The 25,457-nt window shown below is 42.5% G+C and overlaps 1 protein-coding gene across 10 annotated transcripts in view; it reads left to right on the top strand.

Annotated features, from left to right (window-relative positions):
• Positions 1–12,596, top strand: part of MRE11 (MRE11 homolog, double strand break repair nuclease) — a 53,884-nt gene extending 41,288 nt beyond the window's left edge. For all 10 annotated transcript variants that reach the window (XM_037889688.2, XM_037889683.2, XM_037889679.2 and 7 more), the window contains 4 exons: positions 850–908; positions 5,701–5,768; positions 6,613–6,691; positions 10,887–12,596. In XM_037889688.2, coding sequence (XP_037745616.1) covers positions 850–908; positions 5,701–5,768; positions 6,613–6,691; positions 10,887–10,940 — 260 coding nt within the window. In that variant the 3' untranslated portion in view covers positions 10,941–12,596. The remainder of the gene's footprint in view (positions 1–849; positions 909–5,700; positions 5,769–6,612; positions 6,692–10,886) is intronic.
• The last annotated feature ends 12,861 nt before the right edge of the window (positions 12,597–25,457 follow it).

Below are 25,457 nucleotides of genomic sequence, written 5' to 3'. Positions count from 1 at the left end.
CAAGGCCAGGTTTATCATATCCCATGTAAAAGGTAGCAAGGCAAATTCATCACAATTCAGTGAAAGTGACTAAGAAGAAGTCATTTGTTTTATGAGGTCATTTTTGCATTTGTTTGATAAATAGAAGAATGTTTCTCTTCTTTACTGAAAAGAAACCTCATACAATAAGTACGATTAAGAAATCAACATTTTTCTCGCAATTAACGCATCACGGTATCCGAGATACTGCAGGTCTTGCCTATTCTAAGTACTGTATAGGAAGACACTGCAGCATCTATTTATCTAGGCTCTTTCCACATGAGCACCCTGTTCTTTCAGATACCACATTGCGTGGGGCAAAGGGAAACAAATGATTATTTCAGTTTTGTTGACGTGTGCTACAAGAATTAGAATAAAACTCTTGAAAACGTGACTTAAAATAAAGCAAAAATATGTTAACTAGAAAAATTGGACTTCTCAAATTGTAATGTTAATATTAGACGATATGAACTAAATGTTAATTTAGTTTGTATTTGTGAATGTTTTATCTAACCAGTAGGATTATACTTTCCCCAGATAGAATAGGAAGCTTCTGATAACGTTAGGGAATTAATTCCTATGGGTTTTGCCTCCACTCACTATCTTGGGAAAATCACAACGCTATTTTATCTGGAATGTTGTGGGAGAAATCATAAAAAGTAAACTATAGTAAGTCTGTGTACCATGCCTTTTTAGTCATACATTGTAGTAAAATACATACCAGTCAAAATGTAAAGGTGAGACCCTTGTGTGATAAGATGTGATCAGATAATTAATTGTGGTTATTTCAAGTGCCTTCCGTATGATATGTTCTCATCTGTTTTATTTTAGCCTTTAAATCTGCCCGACAACAGCCCTCTCGGAATTCATCTGCTAAGAATTACTCAGAGGTGAGAAGCTATTTTGCATATGTGTACAGTTATAATACTACTGTGTTGTGTATAGCACACTGAGGCCGTGTCTACGTTACAAACTTACGTCATCTCAAGTTACATCGGTATACAGCCACTGCAGTTAGTTCGTCACTTGTGTGCATGCTTACTTGGCTCCTTGTGTCAGCGGTGCACATGCTGACCAGGAGTTCTTGTATCGATGCAGAATGCAGTGCACCATGGGTAGGTATCCCACTATGCAACTCAGCAGTGCACTGTCTTCTAGGAAGTTTTGGCAATGCATGATGGAGCTGAAACAAGTCATGCAAGGGCAACTGGGAGCATGGGGCCAACTTCCTAGTTTGTAACTGTCTCCATCCCCTAATGTCATCTGTATCCCACAAACCCGTGCAGCCTTTCTCGTTGTCTGCCATCTCCGACAGCAGCATGGAGCCTGCGAGATCTGTGCTGTTGTCATGAGCACTGCAAGTAGGATGCACGATTGTACAGTATCTGCAGAGCTGCAAGGAATGAGACTATTTCTTGGAGGACAGATTGCTGTGGGACATAGTGGGAGCCAGTTCCATGTTGTTGGTAGCTTTCACGGAGCAGCTACAGATGGTGGAGCGCTGCTTCCAGGCAGAAGAAACAAGCACTGACTGGTGGGGTTGCATCGTAATGCAGGCTTGGGATGATAAGCAGTGGCTGCAGAACTTTCAGATGTGCAAGGCCACATTCCTGGATCTGTGTGCTGAGCTCTCCTCAGCCCTCCAGCACAGGAACACCAAAATAAGAGCTGCACTGATAGTGGAGAAGCGAGTTGTGATCACACTGGAAACTTGCAATTCGCTACCAGTAAGTCAGGATTCAATTTGGAGTCAGGAAACCCACTGCTGGGGCCATATTCATGGAAGTGTGCAGGGCCATTAATCACCCCCTGCTATGCAGGACTGTGACTCTCGGCAATGTGCAATACATAGTGGATGGATTTTCAGCAATGGGGTTCCTGAACTATGTGGGGGCGAGAGATGGCACACAGGTCCCTATTTTGGCACCAGACCAACTTGCCACAGAGTACGTCAACAGAAAGAGCTACTTTTCTATGGTTATGCAAGCGCTGGTGGACCACTGGGGATGCTTCACCAACATCAGTGTGGGCTAGTCAGAGAAAGGTGCATGATGCTTGTATCTTTAAGAACACCGGACCGGAAACAGGGACTTTGTTTCCCAACTGAAAGATTATCATTGGCGATGTTGAAATGCCAATAGTGATCCTGGGCAACCCAGTTTATCCCTTGCTTTCCTGGCTCATGAAGCCGCACGCTGGTCAGCAGCACCAAGGAACGCTTCAACTACCATCTCAGCAGGTGCAGAATGACAGTTACGCGTACATATGCCGTTGGTCGTTTGAAGGGATGCTGGCATTATTTACTCACAAGATTGGACCTCAGAAAGAGAAATATCCCAGTGATCACAGCTGCCCACTGTTTCCTGAATAATAATGTGAATCTGTTTCCACTGGAGCGGATGTGGAGTGGCTGTCTGCTGAATTTGAACAGCCAGATACAAGGGCTATTAAAAGAGCTCAACACAGAGCTATACGGCTCAAAGAGGCTTTGAAAGACCATTTTAACGGTTGAGCCAGAGTAGTGTGTGCTGTTTGTAGTGTGCGCTACCTGGCCCTTCTTTTCGTGGCCTGAAAGGAATTGTATGGTGACTGCTGTATGTGTAGGGGTATAACATTGTCAGTGCACCTGTTAATTTTGTTTGTGAATGATCTTATGAGTTGTGTGACATTGAGCAGTAATTGGTCACTTTCAAAACTGATGAGCACCAGTCAGCATATGTTGTGAACTAATAAAGATGAATTATGTTCCAAATAATAGAATTTTATTCTGTAACAAAATCAGTGACCCCACCCCCACCCCAAACCAGGCAATTTTAAAAACAAATACATTAAAAACTTAATCAAATTTAATAAATTACGAGACCAGAACTTAGGAGGGGAAAAGAATATTCATGTCCATTTCAGCTGCACATACAATGACCTGTGAGAGCCATGTTTAGTGTATGTGACTCTGTGTCAGTCTTTACTCTCCCCCAGGGTGGAGGGGTAGGGGTAGTGGAGCAACCCCTGATGCCATGTGGAATGTTGAAGGGGGAGGGGTAGGCAGGTCATGATATTGAGCTCTCAATGGGCTGCAGAGGGAGGTGAACACAGCCTTGTTGAACCTGCAAGTCCACCAGAGTCTGCAGCACCTCTGCTTGCTGCCTGAGAAGCCCCGTTATGTCCTGGTGCATCTCCCTCTCCTTTTCTTGCGCCCCTCTTTTCTCCTCTCTATCCTTTTCCTGCGCCCTTCTTTTCTCCTCTCTATCCTTCTCAGGGCTGTCCACAGTGTTCACCCTTCAGACTCTCTGCTCTCAGTCCAGTGCAGCACTGGCTTGCAGGATCTCACTGAACATGTCATCCTGAGTCCTCTTTCTCCCCCACCCCACCCCCTTATCTGCCTCAGGTGTTCTGTGGGCATAGAGGGGGAAACCCTGAAAGCCGCAGTGGTAGCAGCTGCAAATAAAACACACACAGTTATCGTCAGTGTATTCACTACGGAAGGTGAAACATAAGGTTCTGAACTCACTCCCCTTGCACCTCTAAAATTTTAAGCACTACATTCTCACTTCCACTTGGGATTGCTTGTTCGCAGCACCTGCCATGGTGAGCATGGCTTGCCAAGGGTTGGGGAAGTGCTGAGTTTCATGATTCTAGTAGTATAGGGCAATGTCACTGAATCCTGGCACTGTTTTCCATAGGCGGTAGTGATTTTAGCTGATATCTCACTCCTGAGGGTGGCACAGGCAGAGAGAGCACAGCTGCTGCAGGCATCCTAAAGTCACCTGCCCCGTATGCTGCTAGCCTGTGTACTGCAATGGTGCCTGCAGAAATTATTGCTGAGTGGTGTGGGAAAGTGTCCTACCGTGGAGGAGGAATTAAGGCAGCCATCCCTAGAAATCTTTTGGAAGAGGACTGGAGAGTGCCTCCATGAAAGTTTCATTGACATTTCTCTGGAGGATTCACAGGACACCCCTGTGTACATAAACAAACTGCATTGCCTCCCCCCCCGCCCCACCCAAACTCTAAAGGGATAGCAGCACCTCCTCTGTTGGTCGTACCATGACCTCTTCTAGCACAAGAAAATTAAGGATAAGTCAAAAGATGTGTCCTGCTATTTTTGGGGTGCATCCCTGTAATTTAAAATTAAACTGCACACTTACCCGACATTGCTTCACCTTCATCAGGCTTGCCCGTGCTTGACTCGCTGGACTGTGGTGGAGTCAAAAACAGGTCTTGGTTGGCTGCACAGCTGGATTCCCCCAGTTGCCTCTCCCCCATACTCTTCCTCCTCCTCTTATGACTCTGGCTTCTCAGACGTATCCACAGTGCTGGGAGGAGGGGGGATGCTTGGGTGTCCGCCAAGTGTGATATGTAGCTTTTTGTAAAAGCAGCAGGTCTATTGTTGGTCTCCCTGGCCTTCTGGTACACTTGCCGAAGCTCCTTGGCTTTCATGCGGTACTGCTGCTGGTCCCTGTCGGTTCCCTTCTGCATCCCCCAAGCAATCTGCTCGTAGATGTCAATGTTTCTGCAGCTGGTTCGTAACTGTGCCTGCACAGCCTCTTCTCCCCCCAGGCCCAGGAGATCTAATGTCTCCTGTCCACTTTAGGCTGGAGTGTGTCTGTAGCATGTAGCTAGTATGGTCAGCTGGGCAGCTGCACTCAACAGTGGAGAGCTGCTAGGTGTGTTCACCAAGCCAGGCAGTCAGGAAAAGGAATTTCAAAAATTCATGGGGCTTCAAAGGGGAAGCAGGCTCTTCAGTTTGCAAATTAATTCCAATTCAGCTGTCTCTCATTGGAGTCTGCCATGTACATTGGTCAAACTGGACAGTCTTTACGTAAAAGAATAAATGGACACAAATCAGATGTCAAGAATTATAACATTCATAAACCAGTCGGAGAACACTTCAGTCTTTCTGGTCACTCGATTACAGATCTAAAAGTCGCAATATTACAACAAAAAGATTTCAAAAACAGACTCCAACAAGAGACTGCTGAATTGGAATTAATTTGCAAACTGGATACAATTAACTTAGGCTTGAATAGAGACTGGGAGTGGATGGGTCATTACACAAAGTAAAACTATTTCCCCATGTTTATTCCCCCCCCACCCCCCACTGTTCCTCAGATGTTCTTGTCATCTGCTGAAAATGGCCCACCTTGGTTATCACTACAAAAGGTTTTCTCTCTCCCCGCCCCCGCCTCTCCTGCTGGTATTAGCTCATCTTAAGTGATCACTCTCCTTACAGCGTGTATGGTAACACCCATTGTTTCATGTTCTCTGTGTATATAAATCTCCCACTGTATTTTCCACTGAATGCATCCGATGAAGTGAGCTGTAGCTCACGAAAGCTTATGCGCAAATAAATTTGTTAGTCTCTAAGGTGCCACAAGTACTCCTTTTCTTTTAACTTAATAACAGTTATAAGCCTAGAGAGAGTCTCAGTCCCAGTCTGCCAGTCACTTTGCAGACTGTACAGTCCAAGCCAGTAAAGCACTTAAGCACATGGTTAAGGTTAAGGATGTGAGTAGTCCCTATGAAGCTTTTTTGTTTTATTCAGATTAAATTGTTTGATGTGTAGACACTCCAGAAAACACTAAACAAAGAGCGAAATAACTAGTGCACTGGAACTGTCACTACATGTTTCATCCCAAAAGAGTATGTAATGTACTACCTTCTGTAAAGTATTACTGTTTTTTCCAGGACATTATAGATGATGACTCTGATGTGGAAGAAGTTTCTTTTACTGCTGCTTCCAAAGTTACTCAAAGGTTGGTACAGTTATGTCAAAATGGCCAAAGAGCCGTTTGAGGATCTGTAAGCCCCTCTGGAGTGGTATACATGAGTTGGGCCGAAGAACTATATACCTCTGATTGTCAATAAAGAGTTACATTAGCTGAAACTCACTTTTTAAAAGTCATAATTTAATATTTAATTAAAAATTTTCTCAACTGTTTTAAATAGAAAAATTAGCTTCTGTGGTGTAAGAGAATTTCATAGTGGTTGAGAGAGGTTCCGCCCCCTTTTTTTTTTCTTTTGAGACATTCAGCGACTAGTATTAGAAAATGTAGTTGAAGGACTTGAAAGTGCATGTTGCCATGATGAGAACAGACCATGTATATATTTTACCATTTTTTAAAGTATATTAATTACTAGCCAGATTTTCAGAAGTATTCAGTTCCCCCACTATATGCTCACATTTAGGCATCTGGCCAGACTTTTTAAAAAGGCCTTGGTACACAGCAGTTCCTGTTGTCTTCATTGAGAGTTGCTGAATACTTTTTAAAATCTGGTCACTTTCTTTAGGGATCCACCTGGGAGTGTATCTCTTCTGGAAATATAACCTCCATTGCTAACAACCAACAGACAATTGATTGCCACTTAACATCACTTCTGAATTCCTTCACTAAAACCTTATTTATTATATGTTTTCAAAACTGATACATACACTTAACAGCAACCTGAGGACACCATGACCTGGATTAACAGGATAATAGGATCTACAAACAATATTTTTATTTAGGTTTGGTCTGGCCAAACAGAAAACTTAGAATGTCTGGTTCTGGTGCCATGCTCTGTGATGATCATTAAATGTTTCCTGTTGTAACCCTCAAGGTTGTCAAGCATGTCTACATCCAGCAAAAGGAGCTCGCAAAGCCAAATAACTAGAGGGGTTGACTTTGAATCAGATGAGGTACAGTATGGTCTTCTCTTGTCATAATTCTCACAACTTCATATTATCACTTTGCAAAATATTAAACTGATTAACGGTATATTATCATCATTTCAAAAAGGGAGGGGCACAAATGAAGGAACTAGTTAAACAGAAATTTAAAGGAAAAGTTACAAGGGTAAAATGCTTGCAAACTGCATGGAAATTAGTTAGATACATAATAAAGGCTCAAACTAAATGTATGCTGTTTAGTCATGGTGATCTTTTTATTTTTATTTGGGGCAGAGTAAAAACCATGGTTGGAAGCAAAAAGGCAGCCTTTAAAAATTCATAAAAGTCATATCCTGCAGAAATGGATCTGGGGGGGTATAGTGGATCACAGTCTAAATATGAGTTAACAATATAACACCATTGCAAAAAAAGCAAACATCATTCTGTGATGTAGCAGTAGGAGTGTGATAAGCAAAGCACATGAAATACTTCTTCCACTCTACTCCACACTGATAAGGCCTCCACTGTGGTATTGTGTCCAGTTCTGGGTGCCACATTTCAGGAAAGATGTGGACAAATTGGAGAAAGTCCAGAGGAGAGCAACAAAAACGATTAAAGGTCTACAAAACATGACCTATAAGGGAAGATTGAAAAAACTGAGTTTGTTTATTCTGGAGAAGAGAAGACTGAGAGGGAACTCGATAAGTTTTTTCAAATACATAAAATGTTGTTGTATGGAAAAGGGTGAAAAATTGTTCTCCATAACCTCTGAGAATAGGGCAGGAAGAAATGGGCTTAACCTGCAGTAAGAGAGGTTTAGGTTGGACATTAGGAAAACCTTCCTAACTGTCAAGGTAGTTAAGCACTGGAACAAATTGCCTAGGGAGGTTGTAGAATCTCCATTACTGGAGGTTTTTAAGAACAGGTTAGACAAACACCTGTCAGGAATTGTCTAGTTATTACTGAGTTGTGCCTTGAGTGCAGGGGACTGGACTAGATGTCCTATTGAGGTCCCTTCCAGTCCTACACTTATGATTCTATGAAATATGAAATTGCACAGCTACTAACTGGGGTATGTAATCTATCACTTAAAACAGCCTCTGTGTCAGAAGGCTGGAGAATAGGTAATATAATGGTGATTTAAAAAAAAAAAAGGCTTACTGGTTTATAATTGCCAAGATTGCCTTTGCAGCCTTACTTCAGAACCAGGCAAACTGGTTGAGACTATGGTAAAGAACAAAATTATTAGATTCATAAATAAACATGATATGGTGGCAAAGAATCAAGATGGCTTTTGTAAAGAGAAATCATGCCTCACCAATCTGTTAGAATTCTTTGAGGTTGTCAACAAGCATGTGGACAAGAGTGTTCCAATGCATATAGTGTATTTGGACTTTCAGAAAGCCTCTGACAAGGTGCTTCACCAAAGGCCCTTAAACAAAGTAAGCAATCATGGGATAAGATGGAGGCTCCTCTCATAGATCAGTAACTGGTTAAAAGATAGGAAACAAAGAGTAGGAATAAATAGTTAGTCTTCACAATGGAGAGAGGTTAATAGTGCCCTTCCACACCCTGCAAGGATCTGAACTGGGACCTGCACTCTTCAGCATATTCATAAATGATCTGGAAAAGGTGGAGAGCAGTGAGGTCACAAAATTTACAAACAATGCAAAATTACTTAAGATAGTGAAGTCCAAAACTGACAGTGAAGAGTTACAAAGGGATCTGACTAAACTGAGTGGCTTGGCAACAAAATAGTGTGTTAAGTGCAGAGTGTACTGCACATTGGAAAAAATAATCCCAACTATATATGCAAAATGATAGTATCTAAATGAGCTGTTACCACTCAAGAAAGAAATCTTGGAGTCCTTGTGGATAGTTGTCTGAAAACATCTGTGCAGCAGCAATCAAAAAAGCTTACAGAACATTAGGAACCATTAGGAAAGGGATAGTAATATGACAGAAAATATCATAATGCTACTATATAAATCCAGGTACAGCTGCCCTTTGAATACTATGTGCAATTCTGGTCACCCCATCTAAAAAAAGAAAAGATGTTAGAACTGGAAAAAGTACAGAGAAGGGCAACAAAAATGATTAAGGGTGTGGAACAGCATTCATTTGAGGAGAGATTGAAAAGACTGGGACCGTTCAGCTTAGAAGAGAGATGACTAAATGGGGATATGAAAGAGGTTTATAAAATCATGACTGGTGTTAAGAAAGGGAATAAAGAAGTATTTACCCCTTCACATAATTCAAGAACCATGAGTCATCCAATGAAATTCATAGGACGCAGATTTAAAAGAAACAAAAGGAAGTACTTCTTCACACAACCTGTCTACCTGTTCTTTTTGCCATGGGATGTTGTGAAGGCCAAAAGTATAACTATTAAAGAAAAAATGGGATAAGTTCATGGAATATAGGTCCATCAATGGCTATTAGCCAAGATGGTCAGGGTCACTACCCCATACTCCAGGTTGGACACCACCCCATACTCTAAACCTCCAACTGCCAGAAGCCGAGGCTGAACAAAGGGATAAGTCACTTAAAATTGAGCTTTTCTTTTCATTCCCTCCAAAGCATGTTGCACTGGTCACTTTCAGGAGGCAGGATACTGGTCTGGATGAACCATTGGTCTGACCCAGTATGACTGTTCTGTTGTTCTAACGAATATTTATAAGGATTCCTGTACACTTGTTTCTAATAGCACTGTACTGCATTGTATATTAAAATCAATAAAACTAATAGTTGCAGTTCACTCAGTAAGGACAAGAAAACCAAGTTGTCATTTTCACTCTTCTTGTCCTTATGCACAAGAAAAAATGGGGGTATTTTTGGGTTCCCAGCCCCTCCTGATAATGTTTGAACTAACACAACTCCTCCCCTGTCCGCGTCCAATGTTGTAAGTACATGGCTGTTCCTTCCTATGTTGTGGTACTACAAGATGGGTTAACTCTGTTGTTTCGGTATGTCTAATGGGTTTATGCTGCTACGCATCACTGTAGTATATGAACACCTGATTCTGTTCTATTTTCCAGAGCTCTCTGACTGTAAGATGCTTAGTACAAAAAGAAATGTAAATAAGCTAATACGGTGTAATGGTGTTTAGCTAACAAAATGCAAATATAGTAAAAACGAATTCCAGATACCGTACTACTTGCTTTTCAAATTCTTAGTATTCTGTGGATCTAAAATATTTTTATCTTTTGTTAAAATTATTGTACATCTTTGTGTGCATTTCAAAATAAGGCTGCAGAAATTGTCCCTATTCAGGACAACATTTAAGCATGTTTTTTTCCTGAATCAAAACCAGCATAACTGCAGCATGAATTAGATGTTTCCAACATACCCAAGCAATAGAAACTTTACTTTTGCATTTAAAAACTTTTTGGAGATGAATGGGACAGCTCCCTATCTCCACTGCTGTTACAAATTATGAAAAAATATATAAGAAAGGGTAAAAATTAATTTTTACCGTGTGTGTTTAAAAATTGAAAGCTGAACTTCATATTACTAAGGAGGCAGTGTTTTTACAGGACCAGCCCTTACCTGCTAAGACCAGTCCTGTAATCCAATAATAATAATACCTAGATCATATATAGAACTTTTCCTCAATAGATGTCAGAGTGCTTCACACTTGATTCTCAATGTCCCATCAGGTTTTATTCATATTAAACTACCTTTATGGACATCTAACTTACAGAGATACATAGGATTTGACAAACCATATTGGACTGTTGGTTCATTGAGTCTGGTATCCTAACTGGCAATGGCCAGTATCTGACATCCAGAGAAAATCTTAACCAACCTTTCCGTCTCTTTTCTTCAGACCCTGTCCTCCCTCCAGCTCCTGATACACAAAATAGTTGTGCAGTGCTATATGATAAGGGGGGACAAATTCTTCCCTGAGCTCTGCAGATATACTGATTTCTCTTTCACAGAAATCAGGATTTAGTTTATGGATGCTGTGTGTGTGTGTGTGTGTGCGCGCGCGCCTGATTACTGCTCTCTTTATGATGTCTTATTTACAGTTTATATCAATAAATAAATATCCTCCTTCATATTGAAAATAATAGAACAAGAACAAAGAAACTAACAGAAACAGGCAGAGTGGAAAATATGGAGTAAGATGGCGGGCCTTCTGATTTAGCCAACTCTTATGTTAATTCTGCCTTTTTAATTCAAAATGCCTTGATAGCTTTTTAAATGAACTTTTACATTGCAGGATGAATTTGACCCCTTCAAGAGTACTGCTGCTTCAAGAAGAAAGCAGAGATGATTCTGGATTCATTATATAAAATCACACTGCAGAAATGCCCAGGTCTTGTGATGGAATCAGAAAACAATATGCAAGGTTTTAGATAGTGTTTTACTCTAAACTATTTTTTGCCTTAATGTTTCAATTCTTTTGTGAAAGATTAACTCTCAGTGGTACTGTGTATGCAACATAACTTGACGTGTATGTTGGGTTACCAGTGCCTACTAGTAAAAACTTTGAGAAATATTCCATAGGAAAAATTCTTCCTTCTGTAAAACTTCTAAAAGGTTGTGTTCATCTCTGGGCTGTATATAAAAGAATTCTTCCTTCTATAAAATTTCTCACTGTGCTTTACATTTTATAGAGGAATAAATTAAAGCAATATGCATGGATGGATACAGTTAACTTATTTTTCAGGCCTAATGAACATTACATTTATCTGCAGTTTGCTATGGTTAGCAGAAAAATTCAAGGACCCAAAGATTCAACTTTCAATGTTAAAACTATTAATGCCTGGAAAGGGTCTCCTGTTACTGTCTTATAAAATGTCAGAAATACAGAAGCAACATTCTGCTCTGCAATTCTAGAAAATGGCTTGTATATTTCTAACACTCAAGTGAGACTTGTAAGATAGAACCTTGCAGCTGTGCAAGTTAAACTCTCAGAAGTTGGCATGAGTCTTACCTGCATAAAAAATATGGAATTGGGCTAGTAATGGACGAGACACTGCCTCTGTATATTTGTGCAAATGACACATTTCATGTATTTTTTTTATTTTCAGTATTCCCACTGAAACAGCACTAATTCAATAATGCTTGAATGATTTGTTTCCAAAGTGAGCACAGAAAAACATGATCAAAATAGGAATTACAGCAGTTGCTATTTTAAAAAGTCAAGATTTCCCCACACTTGCTGCGTAGTGCTAACTGAGAACCACAGCTATACCCTTCAGTAGTTTCATCCTGAGAGCTAGGACAGTTCAGGGCTTAACTGCAAGACCTCTCAGTGGGCTGTGTGGCCCATTTGGTCTCCCTGACTGACTGCCTCTGGGATGTTGAAGAAGCACTACACTACATACAACAGTTGGGTGGGAAAGTGCAGAAGCATGAACTATTCCTGGAGCGAGATGGAGTTTGGCAGCTGTATGGCCATGGTTCTGGCCTATCATGGCCACCCCTGGGTCTGCATTCACTTCTGCCGTTGTGAACCCAAATGAGCCATAGAGGCCCTGAGAACTCTGTGGAAGTTGTCAGATCCGGGACTTGTCCCTCAAGGTATTAAATAATTGGTGGTAGTTTTTAAAGCAATCTGTTCCCTTATGGTATCAGAACATGCTTGTTCTGGCAGTATTTGCAATGGCCTGACTCTTCTCCTGCCTCTTCACCAACAGCTATTATTGCTATGCATAGACTAGCTGCTCTAAAGCTTCTCTCTAAAGGGGGGCTATTTATGTTTTGTGCCAGAAGCCAAAAATATGTCAGATTGCCATCAATCTCACTAGTAAGAAAAGTTACCTTATGTTGTTCCTATGATAAAAACCCCATATAATGCTATGTGAACAATGGATGTAAGTTGTATCGCCCTGTGTATTTTGCATTGAATCTGAAGGATTTAAATGTAAAATCATAGCTTTTTTTATATGTTGCTAGCTAAATAAAATTTTGTACTGAAAATAGATTAACAGGCTCCTAATTATTTAAAAAAAAAAATCTTCATCATAGTGTGTGTTTGAGGGGAACTTTTTAAACGTTCCAGTCACACAGGTTGTCAAGAAGCCAATTCTGCATTTTCTTTTTAGATATGTCCATTTTCCGTGTGAAATCAAATGCTTCCCATGTCTTTTCCTATTATCCCTTTTACATGGTCTCCTATTTAGTGTTCAGATTTATAGTATAGTTGTGTGCACTATTTCTAGATTAGTTGCCACAGTTCTCAAATATCACTATAAAACTCAAAGGTATTACATTTGTTACACCATAGAGAGGTGTAAAAACCTCCTTATATATAAACATAACTAGCTTTATATTTAAACATCACTTCTAGAACTGTTAATGTTGAGGATGGTACAGTGTGCTCTGGCCTTGTAATAATAGAATCATAGAATTGGATAGGACCTCGAGAGGTCATCTAATCCAGTCCCCTGCACTCAAGGCGGGACTAAGTATTATCTAGACCATCCCTGACAGGTGTTTGTCCAACCTGCTCTTAGAAATCCCCAATGATGGAGATTCTACAACCTCCCGAGGCAATTTATTCCAGTGTTTAACCACTTTGACAGTTAGGAAGTTTTTCCTAATGTCCAACCTAAACCATTGCTTCTTGTCCTATCCTCAGAGGTTAAGAAGAACAGTTGTTCTCCCGCCTCCTCGTAACAACCTTTTATGTATTTGAAAACTGTTATCATGTCCCCTCTCAGTCTTCTCTTCTCCAGACTAAACAAACCCAGTTTTTTCAATCTTCCCTCATAGGTCATGTTTTCTAGACCTTTAATCATTTTTGTTGCTCTTCACTGGACTTTCTCCAATTTTTCCACATCTTTCCTGAAATGTGGTACCCAAACTGGACATAATACTCCAGTTGAGGCCTAATCAGCGCGGAGTAGAGTGGAAGAATTACTTCTCGTGTCTTGCTTACAATATTCCTGCTAATACATCCCAGAAAGATGTTTGCATTTTTTGCAACCGCGTTACACCGTTGACTCATATTTAGTTTGTGATCCATTATGACCCCCACATCCCTTGTTTGCAGGACACTGCCATCTGTTGATTGTGTCTCCTTACTCCATTCCTGCTGCCTTGCAGAATGTGAGGCTATGTTAACAGCAAAGTGTTAACCCTTGAGGGCTCAGACTCGTATTTAGCTTGTGATCCACTATGACGCCCAGATTTCTTTCTGCAGTCATTTCCCATTTTGTATGTGTGCAGCTGATTCTTCCTTCCTAAGTGGAGTACTTTGTATTTGTCCTTACTGAATTTCATCCTATTTATTTCAGACCATTTCTCCAGTTTGTCCAGATCATTTTGAATTTTAATCCTATTCTCCAAAGCACTTTCAACCCCTTTTAGCCTGGTATTGTCCACAGACTTTATAAGTGTACACTCTATGTCATTAACTAAATTATTGATGAAGATATTGAACAGAACCGAAACCCAGAACTGATCCTTGCGGGACCCCACTTGATATGCCCTTTCAGCTTGACTGTGAACTCCTGACAACTGCTCTCTGGGAATGGTTTTCCAACCAGTTATGCACCCACCTTATAGTAGCTCCTCTGTTGTATTTCCCTCATCCACCTCTTCTTCCTGGTTAGGTGGTCTGTTTTTTACCCCTTTTATCATTGCCCAGAGACTTTCAACAAGTCTCTCTCTTATTTACAACTCAACCTCAGTCTAAGTCTATACATTTTTAATATATAAGGCAACATGTCCTCCCTTTTCCCCTGCCTGTCCTTCCTGAGCAAGCTGTACCCTTCTATACCAATATTCCAGTCATGCGTATTATCCCACTAACTCTCTGTAATGCTGTGTCATAGTTGCATTTATTAACTAGCATTTCAAGTTCTTCCTGCTTATTCCCCATACTTTTCGCATTCGTATAGACATCTAAGATACAGATTTGATTTCCCCTCTATGTTCTCTCTTGTCTCACCCTTATCCCTGCAATAATGGCCCATACTCCCCCCAAATTCTGACCCTTCTCCCAGGTCTCCATGTTTTTGACTTACCTGTGGGCTTTTGTCACCTGTCCCAGTAAATCCCTCCTTACTAGGTTAACCAGTCTATATCCAAATACGCTCTTCCCCTTCCTCGATAGGTGGACCCCATCTCTGCATAGCAGTTCTTCCTGGAACAGCACCCCACGATCAAGGCAGCCAAAGCCCTCCTGGCTCAATAAATAGTTTAATCTGACTGATTAAATAGTTCAAGACCTTTAAAAGTTGGGCATCATGCTCTGCCAGGATCTTTCCAGATACAATTAAGGTAAATGAACACTTCAGTGAAGTTCATGTCTTTTATAACTGGCTTCATTAAGACTGTAGCCGTATCCAGGGATACTGTGGGTCATACTTCCAAATGGGTAGAAACTGTAAAGCTCTTCTCCTTTTTAATTAAACTGGAGGGGGAGTGCAGGTGAGACGAAACAGGGATTGTGAGCTGTGAAACGTGGTGGGGTATGAGAGAAGCCACCATGCATGTGCAGGGGAGTGTGGAGATGGGAAGCATGCGGGGATGGCGGATGTGCAGATGAATGGGAAGGCAGGAAGGAAACTGAGCTATTTCCCCCTAAAATTGCCTATTTAACAACACTTACGGCATTTGTTAGAACACAGAACACATCCCTGAGCCTGCAACATTAGTCCTTTTAGTATATATTAAAATAAAGGTGTGTACTAATTATAGAAGGCAGCTCTTCTCTTTCCTGAGCCGCCATAACTGTCATCTTACGATCTCAGAATTCCCCAAACATTCTGCAATCACAGCAAATTGTCATGGATGTCCAAGTATGACTCCTTACCCTTAAACGGTCTGCTTAGGCCACAGGACGGATGCCACTATCCTCCCTGACTATCACAGTAAAGGAAGCCATCATATTGGCCAGTAGCACATTGAGCCACATGGAAGAGCACTTGCCAATATTCTTCCTATTGATCTCCTGAGCCACCTTATATTAGACCTTAAGACTCTTGATGTTTTCCTGACTCTGCCAGATCAAGGGGCATCTGGTTTGTTCGGGGTTAAAATAGAAAACTGAGTCACAACTCCACCCAATTTAGGCTTAATCAATTTTTGCCTTTATTATACAATTTCAGACAGAATTATTGTCACTTATAATATCTGAACATGCATTTGTGCCAGATAACAGCAGACAAGATGGAATTGATAGGGGCCCAAGTTACCACATTCCAAGGCACTAGGAAGTCCTTCCATGGGATGTTCATTGTCTCCTCTGATTTCTAGGTCTGGTCCTTCACTCCCATCCTTCAGGTTCCCAAAGTAATGCATACTGGAAAACATAATTCCAACTATACATATAAAATGATGGGGTCTAAATTAGCTGTTACCAGTGAAGAAAGAGATCTTGGAATCATTGTGGATAGTTCTCTGAAAACATTCACTCAATGTGCAGTGGCAGTCAAAAAAGCGAACAGAATGTTGGGAATCGTTAAGAAAGGGATAGATAATAAGACAGATAATATCATATTATCTGTATAAATCCATGGTATGCCCACATCTTGAATACTCTGTGCAGATGTGGCTGACCCATATCAAAAAAGATATATTGGAATTGGAAAAGGTTCAGAAAAAGGCAACGAAAATGATTAGGGGTATGGAATGGCTGCCATATGAGGAGAGATGAATAGGACTGGGACTTTTCAGCTTGGAAAAGAGTCAACTAAGAGGGGATATGATAGAGGTCTAGAAAATCATGACTGGTGTGAAGAAAGTAAATAAGGAAGTGTTACTTACTCCTCCCATAATGCAAGAACTAGGGGTCACCAAATGAAATTAATAGGCAGCAGATTTAAAACAAACAAAAGGAAGTATTTTTTCACACAGTGCACAGTCAACCAGAGGATGTTGTGAAGGCCAAGACTATAACAGGATTCAAAAAAAAACTAGGTAAGTTCATGGAGGATAGGTCCATCAATGGCAATTAGGATGGACAGGGATGGTGTCCCTAGCCTCTGGCCTGGTCTACACTACGAGTTTATGTCGGATTTAGCAGCATTAAATCTGAATTAACCCTGCATCCGTCCACACAACGAAGCCATTTTTTCGACATAAAGGGCTCTTAAAACTGATTTCTGTACTCCTCCCCAACGAGGGGATTAGCGCTGAAATCAACATCGCCATTTCGAATTAGGGTTAGTGTGGATGCAATTCAAAGGTATTGGCCTACGGGAGCTATCCCACAGTACACCATTGTGACCGCTCTAGACAGCACTCTGAACTCAGATACACTGGCCAGGGGTACAGGAAAAGCCCCGGGAACTTTTGAATCTCATTTCCTGTTTGGCCAGGTGAGCTCATCAGCACAGGTGACCGTGCAGTCCCAGAATCGAAAAAGAGCTCCAGCGTGGACCGAACAGGAGGTACGGAATCTGATCGCTGTATGGGGAGAGGAATCCGTGCTATCAGAACTACATTCCAAAAGACGAAATGCCAAAACATTTCAAAAAATCTCTGAGGCCATGAGGGACAGAGGCTACATCCAGGATGCATCACAGTGCCAAGTGAAACTTGAGGAGCTCAGACAAGCGTACCAGAAAACCAAAGAATCAAATGGACGCTCCGGGACAGAGCCCCAGACATGCCGCTTCTACTCTGAGCTACCATTCTACTCTACCATTACCCCACCCCTGTCCGTGGACTCCGAGGATGGAATACTCTCCACCATAGCTGAGGATTTTGCAGATGGGGAAGATGAGGAGGACGACGAGCTTGGGGAGAGCACACAGCACACCGTTCTCCCTGACAGCCAGGATCTTTTTATCACCCTGACTGAAATACTCTCCCAACCCAATGAAGCCGGAGAAGAGACCTTTGGTGAGTGTACCTTTTAAAATATAATACATGTTATAAAACCAAGCGTTTTTTAATGATTAAGTAGCCCTGAGGACTTGGGATGCATTCGTGGCCAGTACTGCTACTGGAAAAGTCTGTTAACGTGTCTGGGGATGGAGTGGAAATCTTCCAGGGACATCTCCATGAAGTTCTCCTGGAGGTACTCTAAAAGCCTTTGCAGAAGGTTTCTGGGGAGAGCAGCCTTATTCCGTCCTCCATGGTAGGAGACTTTACCACGCCATGCTAGTAGCAAGTAATCTGGTATCGTTGCATGACCAAGCCTGGCAGCGTATGGTCCCGGTGTTTGCTGGCATTCAAGCAACATCCGTTCTTTATCTCTCTGTGTTATCCTCAGGAGAGTGATATCTTTCATGGTAACCTGGTTGAAATAGGGGAATTTGATTAAGGGGACATTCAGAGGTGCCCGTTCCTACTGCGCTGTTTGCCTGTGGCTGAAAAGAAATCCTCTCCACAGTTAGCCACGCGGTGGGAGGGGGGGCCATTGGCGCTGAGCTGTTTGCGTTTGGCTAGCAGGGATCTTCCCTGATACCAGCCACGCGGTGGGGGGAGGGGAAAAGCGATCATCCCAGAGAATTGGATGGGGGGAGGGGGTTAGTTTGGTTTCCGCTGCTGCAGGTTAACAGGAAAACTGCAGCAGTAAATGGCCAGCTCAACGGGCTTTGTTTGGTATGAGAAAGGAGGAGGCTGCTGTTATGAAGGTTGTAGAAGCTGAAAGACTATGGCTTACCATGGCCGCCTGCAAGCCAAATTCTGTTGCCTGGCACTGCGTGTGTGATCTCTAACACCAAAGCCGCAGGCACTCAATATAAGATGCAAAATGCGACCTTGTACCAAAATCTCATGTGCTATGTAATGTGAATAGTGTTGTTCACCGTGAAAGAGTATAGTCATTGTTCTGTAAAATGTATCTTTTTAAATACTTCACTCCCTTTTTTTCCTTCAGCAGCTGCAAATGTTTCAAGCCTTCCTCCTCCATCCCAGAGGCTATCTCAGATAAGGCGGCGAAAAAAACGCACATGCAATGACATGTTCTCTCATCTCATGCAGTCATCTGGCACTGACAGAGCTGTGTGGAGGGACACAATAGCAGAGTACAGGACGGTGGCTGATGAACGTGAGGGAGAGGAGGCGGCAGGAAGATCAGAGGAGGCATGAGGAAACGCTGGGGATACTGCAGGATCAAACGGAAATGCTCCGGCATCTGGTGGAGGTTCATGAACAGCAGCAGGATCACAGACTGCTGCTGCAGCCCCTGCTTAACCGCCCTCCCTCCTCCCCAAGTTCCATAGCCTCCCCACCCAGATGCCCAAGAACACGGGGTGGGAGGCTTTGGGCACCCAACCACTCCACCCCAGTGGACAGCCCAAGCAACAGAAGGCTGGCATTCAACAGGTTTTAAAGTGGCCTTTTTCTTCCCTCCTACCCTCCTCCCACACCGCACCCGGGCTACCTTGTGAGTTATCTCCCTATTTTTATAATCAATTAATAAAGAATACATGTTTTTTAAATGATAGTGACTTTATTTCCTTTGCAAGCAAGCTGTGATCGAAGGCGGGAGGGCGAGTGGTTTACAGGGAATTAGAGTCAACAAAGGGGGCGGGCTTTCATCAAGGAGAAACAAACAGAAGTGTCACACAGTACCCTGGCCAGTCATGAAACTGGTTTTCAAAGCTTCTCTGATGTGCACCGGTTCCTGCTGTGCTCTTCTAACCGCCCTGGTGTCTGGCTGTGCGTATTCAGCGGCCAGGCGATTTGCATCAACCTCCCACCCCGCCATAAACGTCTTCCCCCTTACTCTCACAAAGATTGTGGCGCACACAACAAGCAGCAATAACAATGGGAATATTGGTTTCGCTGAGGTCTGAGCAAGTCAGTAAACTGCGCCAGCGACCCTTTAAACGTCCAAATGCACACTCTACCACCATTCTGCACTTGCTCAGCCTATAGTTGAACAGCTCCTGACTACTGTCCAGGGTGCCTGTGTACGGCTTTATGAGCCAGGGCATTAAGGAGTAGGCTGGGTCCCCAAGGATAACTATTGGCATTTCAACATCCCCAACAGTTATTTTCTGATCTGGAAAGTAAATCCCTTCCTGCAGCCGTTTAAACAGACCAGAGTTCCTGAAGACGTGAGCGTCATGAACCTTTCCCGGCCATCCCATGTTGATGTTAGTGAAACGTCCCTTGTGATCCACCAGTGCTTGCAGCACCATTGAAAAGTACCCCGTGTGGTTTATATACTGGCTGCCCTGGTGGTCCGGTCCCAAGATAGGGATATGCGTTCCGTCTATAGCCCCACCACAGTTAGGGAATCCCATTGCAGCAAAACCATCTAGTATGACCTGCACATTTCCCAGAGTCACTACCTTTGATAGCAGCAGATTGTGATTGCGTTGGCTAGTTGCATCACAGCAACCCCCACAGTAGATTTGCCCACTCCAAATTGATTCCCGACTGACCGGTAGCTGTCTGGCATTTCAAGCTTCCACAGGGCTATTGCCACTCGCTTGTGAACTGTGAGGGCTGCTCTCATCTTGGTATTCTTGCACTTGAGGGCAGGGGAAAGCAAGTCACAAAGTTCCATGAAAGTGCCCTTACACATGTGAAAGTTTCGGAGCCACTGGGAATCATCCCAGACCTGCAACACTTGCGGTCCCACCAGTCTGTGCTTGTTTCCCGGGCCCAGAATCAGCGTTCCACAGCATGAGCCTGCCCCATTAACACCATGATCTCCAAATTGCGGGGGAACGCGGTTTTAGAGAAAAGTGTGTTCAGGGCCTCATCACTGCGCTGCCGTCGCCTCCTTGCCTGGTTTTTCAGGTGCTGGTTCTGCATACACTGCACAATAATGCGCGAGGTGTTTACAATGGTCATAACTGCTGGGGTGAGCTGAAGGGGCTCCATGCTTTCTGTGCTATGGCGTCTGCTCCTGCTCGGGCAATCCAGGGAAAAGGGCGTGAAACGATTGTTTGCCGTTGCTCTGGCGGAGGGAGGGGCGACTGACAACATGGCTTACAGGGTTGGCTTACAGGGAATTAAAATCAAGAAAGGGGGTGGCTTTGCGAGAAACAAAATGGCCCCCTTAAGGATAGAACTCAAAACTGGGTTTAGCAGGCTGTTGATTTCACGGAGGGAGGGAGGAGAAAATGAATACAAAACAAATCTGGTCTATTTCTTGTTTTGATCCACTTCATCTATCTTTACACATCTTGCTGGCAGCAGACTGTGCAGTACGACCGCTAGCCATCGTCATCTCCTGGGTGCTCGGCAGAAGATGGTGCAGTATGACTGCTGGCCATCGTCTTCTGCTGGCTGCAGATTAAAAGACAGTGCACTGCCGGTCGGACTGAATCGCCATGAGACTAAACTTAAAAGGGAAATGACCTGGCTGAGTCACTCCCAGGTTTGCCCAGGCGTCCCTGACCTCATTGAGGTCGGTTAAAAGACACCCTGGACTACGTCGACGATGGCTACCAGTCATACTGCACTGTCTGCTGCCAAAAGGCAATAAACTGTTGCTGTGTAGCAGTGCATTACCACGTCTGCCAGCACCCAGGAGACATACGGTGACAGTGAGCTGAGCGGGCTCCATGCTTGCCGTGGTATGGCGTCTGCACAGGTAACTCAAGAAAAAAGATGCAAAACAATTGTCTGCCCTTGCTTTCACGGAGGGAGGGAGGGAAGGGGGGCCTGACGCTATGTACCCAGAACCACCCGCGACAATGCTTTAGCTCCATCAGGCGCTGGGATTTCTACCCAGAATTCAAATGGGTGGCGGAGACTGCAGGAACTGTGGGATAGCTACCCACAGTGCAACGCTCCGGAAGTCAACGGTTGCCTCGGTACTGTGGACACACTCCGCCGACTACATGCAATTAGAGCATTTGTGTGGGGACACACACACAATCAACTGTATAAAAACGCTTTCTACAAAACCGACTTCTATAAATTCGACCTGATTTCGTAATGTAGACAAGGCCTCTATTTGCGAGAAGCTGGGAAAATGCGACGGGGGATGGATCACTTAATGATTACCTGTTCTGTTCATTCCCGCTGGAGCTCCTGGCACTGGCCACTGTTGGAAGACAGGTTTCAGAGTAGCAGCCGTGTTAGTCTGTATCCGCAAAAAGAAAAGGAGGACTTGTGGCACCTTAGAGACTAACAAATTTATTTGAGCATCAGCTTTTGTGATCACTTCATTGAAGTGAGCTGTAGCTCATGAAATTTGTTAGTCTCTAAGGTGCCACAAGTCCTCCTTTTCTTTTTGTTGGAAGACAGGATACTGGGCTAGATGCACATTTGTTCTGACCCAGTATGACCGTTCTTAGGTTCCCTTTTGTGTTTCTCCAATTCTTCTATACATTTTTACATTATAGATCACATAATTGTTCTCCAATTGCCTTTTAGCACATCAACCCTTTTGGTTTTATGTAACCTGTACGTTATGCATGCGCAATCTTTAATTTATCCAACTTCCGCTTTTTTTTTTTTGCTCTTTATGTATGTTTTATAGCATGTCGTTCTGTGTCACCCTTCCTCTGTGTTTTCCCAGTAAAAGGCTTGTTGTTGTTACAGGTTTGTTTGTTTCTACCTTAAAACTTCCAGCACAACATATTATCTTTGTTTTGTCAGCACAGCATCGTTTTAAGCAGATCAGCAATACGACGTAAAAGAAGAATTGGCAACACCAACTTAAGCCAAAGCCTTGCTGGCATAAGTGTTATCTCATCTAGACTCATTCACTATCCATAATTACAAATTATTAAAGTATAACTCATAAGCTCGTAATCTTACCGTTTAGCAATCCTTCATTTTTGTATTTATCATATTCAGTATGTGTGTATTATCCTCCCCCTTAACCTATGAAGGGAGGAGTGTTATGGAAAACACAACGATTCTTTAATGTCAGCATATCATATCTTTAGACATGGGTTTTCAAAGCACAGTTTTATTCAAAGTCCAGTTTTGTTTGTGAATCATTACAAAGAAAACTTTATTAGAAATTTTCCTGTTAATGCATTTTGAAGGGTGTCTCAGTTATAGGGCCTTGATGTTTAGTTGCTTGTAATGGTATCCCAACAGGCTTGAGAAAGTGTTTGGATGCTCAGTCATGGATCAGAACATTCTGAATCAGCTACAACTGGATTTTTTCTTTGCCCCAGATGGTTACCATGGACTGCACTCTGGCCAGCTGGTATCACATTCATTAGAAAGCTTCCTCTGAGACATGCTTGTTGCTAAAGGAGTTCATCCATTCTGTCATCTGTGGAAGAAGTTAAAACTGGCAAAATAGCATGCAAATGAGCTCCATAGAGAGTCTAGCTCTACCTATACCAGTGGTTCTCCATCTGCAGCCCATGGGCCACTTGCAGCCTAATCAGCACAAGCTGCGGCCCATGTGACATCCTCAGGGCCATACAAGTAGTATTGGATGCAGCCCACAATGGTAAATAGGTTGAGAACCACTGATCTATACAGATAAGTGGCTTCTGGCACACTAATGCCCTCTGAAGCAGAGTGCATGAAGTAGACTGGATAGTTCACCTTAGGAGTGCCTAGTGCACTGTGGGATGATGGTGGGAGTACTAAATGCACTAATGAGACTATTAACCTAAATTACCCCCAAGAGTTTACAAGGGCTTCTAATAAATGTTTGTATAAGGTCTAGCCTATTGAGACTCAATCCTGATTGGGGCCCGTAGGAACCACTGTAATATAAATGATATTATATTACACCAGCATTTCTTGTTTGTACTGGGTCTTCCCAGCAGAGATTGGCACAATAGTTACACACACAGACGTTAACCTTTAAGTCAAGTGCGATGGACTAATAGGAAGAATATATCCCTCAGGGTGGGGAGTGCCTCATTTAATATGTATATTATGCACACATAGAATCCTAGAATCATAGAACTGAAAGGGACCTCGAGAGGTCATCTAGTCCAGTCCTCTGCACTCAGGGCAGAACTAATTATCTAGACCATTCCTGACAGGTGTTTGTCTAACCTGCTCTTAAAAATCTCCAATCTTGGAGGTTCTACAACCTCCCTAGGCAATTAATTCCAGTGCTTCACCACCCTGACTTTTTTTCTAATGTCCAACCTAAACCTCCCTTGCTGCAGTTTAAGCTCATTGCTTCTTGTCCTATCCTCAGAGGCTAAGAAAAACAAGTTTTCTTCCTCCTCCTTGTAACAACCTTATACATACTTGAAAACTGTTACCATGTCCCCTCTCAGTCTTCTCTTTTCTAGACTAAACAAACTCAATTTTTTCAGTCTTCCCTCATAGGCCATGTTTTGTAGACCTTTAATCATTGTTGTTGCTCTTCTCTGGACTCTCTCCAATTTGTCCACATCCATTCTGAAATGTGGTGCCCAGAACTGGACACAATACTCCGGTTGAGGCCTAATCAGAGCGGAAGAATTACTTCTCGTATCTTGCTTACAACGCTCCTGCTAATACATCCCAGAATGATGTTCGCTTTTTTTTGCAACAGCGTTACACTGTTGACTTATATTTAGCTTGTGGTCCACTACGACCCCCAGATCCCTTTCCGCAGTACTCCTTCCTAGGCAGTCATTTCCCGTTTTGTATGTGTGCAACTGATTTTTACTTCCTTTGAGGAGTACTTTGCATTTGTCCTTATTGAATTTCATCCTGTTTACTTCAGACCATTTCTCCAGTTTGTCCAGATCATTTTGAATTTTAATCCTATCCTCCAAAGGCTCTTGGAACCTCTCCCATCTTGGTATCATCCACAAACTTTATAAGTGTACTCTGTATGCCATTATCTAAATCATTGTTGAAGATATTGAACAGAACCATACCCAGAACTGATACCTGCAGGACCCCACTCATTATGCCCTTCCAGCATGACTCTAAACCACTGTAACTACTCTCTGGGAAAGGTTTTCCAACCAGTTTTGCACCCACCTTATAGTCGCTCCATCTAGGTTGCATTTCCCTAGTTTATGAGAAGGCTATGCAGGACAGTATCAAAAGCTTTACTAAAATCAAGATATACCACATCTACTGCTTTCCCCCTATCCACAAGGCTTGTTACCCTGTCAAAGAAAGCTGTCAGGTTGGTTTGACATGATTTGTTTTTGACAAATCCATGCTGATGGTTACTTATCACCTTATTATCTTCTAGATATTTGCAAATTGATTGCTTAATTATTTGCTCCATTATCTTTCTGGGTATAGAAGTTAAGCTGACTGATCTGTAATTCCCTGGGTTGTCCTTATTTCCCTCTTTATAGATGGGCACTATATTTTCCCTTTTCCAGTCTTCTGGAATCTCTCCCATCTTCCATGCCTTCTCAAAGATAATCGCTAATGGCTCAGATATCTCCTCAGTCAGCTCCTTGAGTATTCTAGGATGCAGTTCATCAGGCCCTGGTGACTTGAAGACATCTAATTTGTCCAAGTAATTTTTAACTTGTTCTTTCCCTATTTTAGCCTTGTCTGATCCAACCTCATTTTCACTGGTATCCACTATGTTAGACGTCCAATCACCACCAACCTTCTTGGTCAAAACCGAAACAAAGAAGTCATTAAGCACCTCTGCCATTTCCACATTTTCTGATATTATTCCTCTTACCCCCAGTTGAGTAATGGAGCTACCCTGTCCTTGGTCTTCCTTTTGCTTCTAATGTAATTGTAGAATGTTTTCTTGTTACCTTTTATGTCTCTAACTAGTTTGATCTCATTTTGTGCCTTGGCATTTCTAATTTTGTCCCTACAGACTTGTTTGTTTATATTCATCCTTTGTAATTTGACCTAGTTTCCACTTTTTGTAGGACTCTTTTTTGATTTTTAGATCATTGAAGATCTCCTGGTTAAGCCAAGGTGGTCTCTTGCCATACTTCCTCTTTCCTATGCAGTGGTATAGTTTCCTCTTGTGCCCTTAATAATGTCTCTTTGAAAAACTGCCAACTCTTTTGAACTG

The sequence above is a fragment of the Chelonia mydas genome, chromosome 1 (genome assembly GCF_015237465.2).
Source record: "Chelonia mydas isolate rCheMyd1 chromosome 1, rCheMyd1.pri.v2, whole genome shotgun sequence".
Classification (NCBI taxonomy): domain Eukaryota; kingdom Metazoa; phylum Chordata; order Testudines; family Cheloniidae; genus Chelonia; species Chelonia mydas.
This window is presented reverse-complemented; position numbering and strand designations above follow the sequence as displayed.